This window comes from Anastrepha ludens, chromosome X, assembly GCF_028408465.1.
Source record: "Anastrepha ludens isolate Willacy chromosome X, idAnaLude1.1, whole genome shotgun sequence".
In the NCBI taxonomy this organism is placed as follows: Eukaryota; Metazoa; Arthropoda; class Insecta; order Diptera; family Tephritidae; genus Anastrepha; species Anastrepha ludens.
Window position 1 is genome coordinate 83,319,987 of NC_071503.1, and position 7,006 is coordinate 83,326,992.

Here is a 7,006-nt window from a genome sequence, read left to right on the forward strand (position 1 = left end):
CTAGTGTATTAGATGTACGTACGATCCGAGGACCCAACATCGACTCGGATCACTACCTTGTTGCAGCCAAACTGCGCACACGCCTCTGTGCAGCAAAAAACGTGCATCTACCTACGCAAAGAATGTTCGGCATCGAAAAGCTGCAATCACAACAGACAGCCAGAAGATTTGCCACTCGACTCTCACTCCTGCTCTCAGAGAGTACTGCCCAACAAACCGGCATGTATGAGCAATGGAGCAACATTTCTCGTTCTCTACGTACTGCCGCCGAAGAAGAAATCGTATTCCGGCGAGCCCGAAACAACAATTGGTACGACGAGGAATGTCATGCTGCCGCAGAAAGAAAGGATGCCGCCTATAGAGCCACGCTGCGATCGGGCGCAACGCGAGCCATGTGGGATCGCTACAGAGAGCTGAAAAAGGAAGAGAGACGTATTTTCCGAAAGAAGAAACGAGAGGAAGAAATACGTGAGTGCGAAGAGCTTGAGATGCTGGTCAAGAGGAACAACGCCCGAAAATTATACCAGAAAGTTCGGCGGCTTACAGAAGGTTTCAAGACCGGGGCGTTTTCCTGTAAGAACACAGACGGCGAACTGGTGACTGACGTACAGAGCAATCTTAAATTATGGAGGGAACACTTCTCGAACCTATTAAACAGTGACAGCTGCACGCGTCACCGAGAAAGTGAAGATCCCGATACCCCAATCGTTGACGACGGAATTGGCGTTCCGCTACCCGATCATGACGAGGTGAGAATAGCGATAACGCGGTAAAGAACAACAAAGCCGCGGGCGCCGACGGACTGCCGGGTGAGCTATTCAAACATGGCGGCGAGGAGCTGCCAGCTCCTATGCAAAATATGGTCGGATGAAAGCATGCCTGCCGATTGGAATTGAAGTGTGCTCTGCCCAATCCATAAGAAGGGCGATCCTGCAATTTGTGCCAATTACCGCGGGATTAGTCTTCTAAATATCGCCTATAAGGTTCTAGCGAGCGTATTTTGTGAAAGGCTGAAGCCCACCGTCAATCAACTGATTGGACCTTATCAGTGTGGCTTCAGACCTGGAAAGTCTACCATCGACCAAATATTCACAATACGCCAAATCTTGGAAAAGACCCATGAAAGGAGAATCGACACACACCATCTTTTCGTTGACTTCAAAGCTGCATTCGACAGTACGGAAAGGAGTTACCTGTATGCCGCGATGTCTGAATTTGGTATCCCCGCAAAACTAATACGGCTATGTAAGATGACGTTGCTCAACACCAGCAGCGCCGTCAGAATTGGGAATGACCTCTCCGAGCCGTTTGATACCAAACGAGGTTTCAGACAGGGTGACTCGCTGTCGTGTGACTTTTTTAACCTGATGTTGGAGAGCATCGTACGTGCCGCAGAACTTAATCGCTCAGGCACAATATTTTATAAGAGCGTACAATTGTTGGCGTATGCCGATGATATTGACATCATCGGCCTTAACAACCGCGCTGTTAGTTCTGCCTTCTCCAAACTGGATAAAGAGGCAAAGCGAATCGGTCTGGTGGTGAACGAGGACAAAACGAAGTACCTCCTGTCTTCAAACAAACAGTCGGCGCACTCGCGTATCGGCACCCACGTCACTGTTGACAGTTATAATTTCGAGGTTGCGAAAGACTTCGTCTATTTAGGAACCAGCATTAAACCGATAACAATGTCAGCCTTGAAATCCAACGTAGAATCTCTCTTGCCAACAAGTGCTACTTTGGACTAAGTAGGCAACTGAGCAGTAAAGTCCTCTCTCGACGAACAAAACTAACACTCTACAAGACTCATGATGAGAGTCCTAACGAATGGCGCTGAAGCTTGGACGATGACAACATCCGATGAAGCGACGCTTGGAGTGTTCGAGAGAAAGATTCTGCGTAAGATTTTTGGACCTTTGCACGTTGGCAACGGCGAATATCGCAGACGATGGAACGATGAGCTGTATGAGCTTTACGAGGACATAGACATAGCGCAGCGAATAAAGATCCAGCGGCTACGTTGGCTGGGTCATGTCGTCCGAATGGATACAAACGCTCCGTCTTTGAAAGTATTCGATGCGGTACCAGCTGGTGGTTGCAGAGGAAGAGGGCGGCCTCCTCTGCGTTGGAAAGATCAGGTGGAGAAGAACTTGGCTTCACTTGGTGTGTCCAACTGGCGCCGGTTAGCCCGAGAAAGAAACGACTGGCGCGCTTTGTTAAACTCGGCCAAAATCGCGTAAGCGGTTAGCGCGCCAATTAAGAAGAAGAAGAATTTGTTAATAATAACTGTTGTTTTAATGTTTTTATTATTAATTTATCATTATATATGAAGGAAAAAATGTATGGTAATATAAGATATGTTGTATACTAATATATGTATATAAACATGCATACACACATATACTTTGGTGCAATTTTCATAGTCTAATATACATATGTCCTATGCCAAAACATATACAGGCATGCTCTGAAAATCGCGCGATTTCAATTCGGATCCGAAATGGCAATTCATACGATTTCGTTTTGGGTGTTCTGTAATTCGTCCGATTTCATTTAAATTCGAATTTAATTTCGAAACAGCTGATTTCTCTTTGACAACTAAACAAACCAAATGACAAAAGAATTCGTTGGCATAAAATACGAAATAATTTCAAAATAAACGGATTTAATTTAAAAATGATCATGTTTTTTATGGCAGCTTATGTGTTAAACGAACAGGAGCAAGATTACCAAAGTAGAATAGATAGGCGGCGTTTAAGAGACCATTCGAATCCTCTCAGTGCACCGGATTCTACGTAAGATTAGAAAAGGCTATACTTTGTTGCATTCATTAAGTTTTTCTACTTTAGATTTGTTTCCAACTATCGCCTAAACAAGTACGCTTTTTTAGAAGTGCTCAATGAAGTAAAACCTTTCGCCAAAGAAACGTCTATACCTATTTTACAAAAGCTGGCAGCAAGTCTTAGGTTTTTCGCAGAAGGTTCCTATCAACGTTCCGTCGGAAAAGATAAAGATATTGCTATGGGTAGAAGCACAGTTTCAAAAATATTATCCGAAATGATCAATGCTTTGGAAAATGTTCTTTGTCCTAAGTGGATTAAGCTGAAAATGTCTGAAGAGGATTCTAGAAAATCAATCGGTATTCCAGGAGTAATAGGGTATATTAATGGAACACATGTGGCTCTGATTAAACCTTTTGAGAACGAGCATCTAGTTTTTAACCGAAAAGGTTTTTTAGCATAAATGCAATGATTGTAAGAATGAATTTAAATTGTGTTTCTAAAATTTAAAATTTACTGCCTTTATTTTACAGATTTGTGATTTTGATATGATAATAAGAGCAGTAGATGCAACTCGGCCTGGTGCAAGCCATGACGCTTTCGTATTTAGAATGAGCAGTGCAAAACACTATTACCTATTGCAGTATGAAGCTGGTGACCGAGGGTCTTGGCTACTGGGAGATTCTGGTTTTGGTATAGAGCCATTTCTCCATATAGAAACCCAGACCCAAGATCAGCAGAACACAGATTTAACCAGCAGCACGCAAAAGCACGTAACATCGTTGAGCGTGTTATAGGAGTATTAAAAAGTCGGTTTCGTTGTTTGAAAACTACCCTGCCATATACGCCGGAAAAGGTAGTGAAGATAATAAATGTTTGTTGCGCACTACATAACATATGTAGGAGTAATCAAATAGATGACATTGAAACAGAAAACGTATTAGAAAACAATCCAATTGATGAGGAAATTGCTGAAAATGAGGAAAACAGTAGTTTTTATAGTGTTGGCAGAAATTTAAGAGACTCTATTGCTAGAAATTTAATATTATGAAACATAAAATGTATTCATATTAAAAGTAAATATATCCATAACAGTTCAATAAGATTATTTTATATTTATTTTTTAGTCTCTAACTCAAGCATTTTAATTTTAATTTTAACTGTTTCATGTTGCAACTGCTCCATTTTCAGGTAATGTCTTTGCTTTTGCTCTATACTTTGAGTCTTCAAGCGATTTTGCTCTGCCAGCAATTCATTTTGTTTCTCAACAGCACGACAAAGTTGTCGAATTTCTTCCCTTTCATCTTCCTGCGATTTTGCAATCTTGTGTTGGTTTTCGCAAATGTTATCTAAAGTGGTGGATATTTTCTCCATATAAGTAGATTGCGTTGCCATACACGTCTGAAGGCTATCAGCGTTAACACTCGTGGCCTTTTTGCAGCTCTCGGGGTAGCCACCGCTTCCCTACTTGTTTGGGGACGTTCTTCCTCAGATTCGATAGCGCTATTATTTTCTTCTGTCCCAAAGCTTCTAGAATGGTTTATGCCCTCAACGGCTGCAAAAATTCCACAAGTTCTTGCACCACATTCTTCGTTGCTCGTCAGTACATGCTTATTAAAGGCTCCTCCTCCTGTTGCCATCGATTCTAGATTGTTATGGGCAACCTTTTTCCGAATGCACCCCTTCCAGTCAGACCATATCTTGAAAAAAGACAACTCAAAAATATTTATTTTAATATTTGACTAAATATTTACTTTTTTCCATCCATTAACATCTTTTTGGGGCGGCCCTTCTGCATTTAGCGTCGTTAGCTCTTTCCACTTTTCCTCAACAGCAACTCTGTCGCCCTTCGAAAAATTCTTCGCCAAATCTGTATGAGATTCCATAAACTCGACTAAAATCAGCTCTTGCTTGAAGTTCTTGTGTTTTCCCCTAAAATTTTTGAATAAGTTTTAAATATTTTAAATAAACACTTTTATTTACATAAATAGGTATATGCAGTTATTTTGAGTAAATGCCCACATTTTGATAAATTTATTTCAACAAACAGTTTATAAGAATACCACAAACCGCTAACGTTTAAGTTGCCGAAAATTTAACTCGAAAATTTTTACGATTTCGAATTCCAGAACAGGGTGACAAAACGATTTGCTAATGTTCGAAAAAAAAAAAACGAAAACGGAACGATTTACAGGTCATGTCAAACGATTTGAAAACGGAAAAAGCGAAAATATTGCCCGAAAACGATTTGCAGAACATGCTTGATAAACATGCATATACACTACGTGCCATCAGGTTAGCGCCGCCCTTTACAGTCAACGCCAATGCTCAATAAAATCGAAACCATCAGAGCTCCAGATTTAAATTTTTTTAATATTGTGTTACATCCATTTCTTTTTAAAATAAAACAACAATGGCTACTGTAGCAATAAGGAATATTTTTTAATGAATGTTTTTGAGAAAGGTACAAAAAAATGGAACAAAAATTTGGTCATCAGGTCAGCGCCCCTGCGTTAAATTCAATTTAATTAAGCTGATGACCAATAATGGTAGTTTATAACACCTGTACATTCAATTTCTATGATTTTTAAGTAATATTAGTAGTGCGTAGTCCCGCCTTTGCTTGAAATTACTTCAAAAATTCGATTAGGAATTGAATTATAAAGTTGTTCAATATAATTCAATGATATGATTGAACAAGCGTGTTTGATACCTTCGATTAACTATGTCTTTGTACTATACTGCTTTCCGGACTCATACACTTTCCTGCCCAACCATCCCCAGACGTTTTCAATGATGTTAAGGTCGGGTGAGTATGGCGGCCACTCCATGAGATCAACTTTTTGGCCCTCAATCCATGACTTCACGGATCGGGCGGTGTGAATCGGAGCATTATCATGCTGGAAAGTCCACTGCAGGATTTGAACAAGGTTTTGGAAATGCGGAAAAGCCGTTTTTAACACGGAGTTGTAGTCCTGTGCGTTCTTGCGCGAGTTCAAAAATTGAAGCTCGCAAGTGCCGTAGTACGATATTGCTCCCCACCCCCGGCTGTGCAACCGATCCAAGTGATGTTCGTCTTTGCGTAGGTCAGAAATAATAGTTATAGCCATCAGGTCCTTCCATTGGTAGACCACGTCATGTGTGCTCGGGCAAAATTAAAGCGCATTTCTTTTCTCAGCATATTGAGTCATGGTTTTTTTTTAATTTCAGTCTCTTTAAGTGATTAGCTTTTTGATTACTCTTTGGACTCGCCTTAACACCAGTTTTTCCCCTAATCTTGGTGGTCGATTCGTGCGAATTCGAAGCTTTCCGAAGTATCGCTCTTCTATCTGCTTGTGTTATCACTTGATTATTGCTGCCTTTGTAGTTTTTTCCCTAGCTTTCCTTTTTTTCAGCAATTTTATGGTAGGATAGTCCAGATTCAAAGTATGCCTCAATCTTTGATTTTTCAACCAAAGATAAAACTGTTCCTTTACCCATTGTGCACGTTTATTTAAAGATATTGAATACGTTGAGCTTCACAAAAAATTTGGTGACTATAATTACCAAAATAAGCACGATAACTAATATTGCATTTGGCGGCGCTAATCAGATAACGCAAAATAAGCGCACGCATTCTTTGCGAAAATAAAGCGGCATACAAAATAAAACATAACGGTTCTTTTCTCGCGCTTTATTTCATTATGAGAGAGATCTCATATGATGGTAACAAAATCAAAACAAAAACTAAGAAGTTGCGTGCAATAGGCAATTTGAAAAAACCAAAAGAAAATTACTGTAAAGGGGGGGCCCTAACCTCATGACGCGCAGTGTACATATACAATTTCGCGCAATTTTCAAACAAAAAGAACAAAACTATATGTAAAGATGCATACAATCATATAGATCATACATATCAAATGTACGAATCTATTCTGTACGCAAGCAAATGTAAGCTAATGTACCTTGCTTGAACTGCAAGCGAGAGCGCGGAACGAACGACAAAGAGCACAATCGGCCCCCGCGGTCGGCAACGTTCGTCGTCTGGCTCTCTCCTACTTGAGTGAGCATATGTATATATATTTATGCGCATATGTATATAAATTCACATATTTGTATTTGCATATGACTTCTTCCTCTGTGCATGTTAAGGAACCATGTCTCTGTTGAGAAGAGGACGATGATAGGAAAAGTAGGAAATGATAGGGGGTGTTTCGAGTGTAAGGTGTCTTGAAAAAGTCAAATCG

General features: G+C 40.3%; 1 protein-coding gene across 1 annotated transcript; it reads right to left on the reverse strand.

Annotated features, from left to right (window-relative positions):
* Nucleotides 1-3,880: 3,880 nt before the first annotated feature.
* Nucleotides 3,881-4,713, reverse strand: LOC128869486 (uncharacterized). The gene is made up of 2 exons (XM_054112057.1): nt 4,535-4,713; nt 3,881-4,480 (listed from the first exon to the last, which is right to left on the reverse strand). Exons 1-2 carry the CDS (start codon nt 4,664-4,666, stop codon nt 4,130-4,132), a joined length of 483 nt encoding a protein of 160 aa, XP_053968032.1. The 5' UTR covers nt 4,667-4,713; the 3' UTR covers nt 3,881-4,129.
* Nucleotides 4,714-7,006: the final 2,293 nt, after the last annotated feature.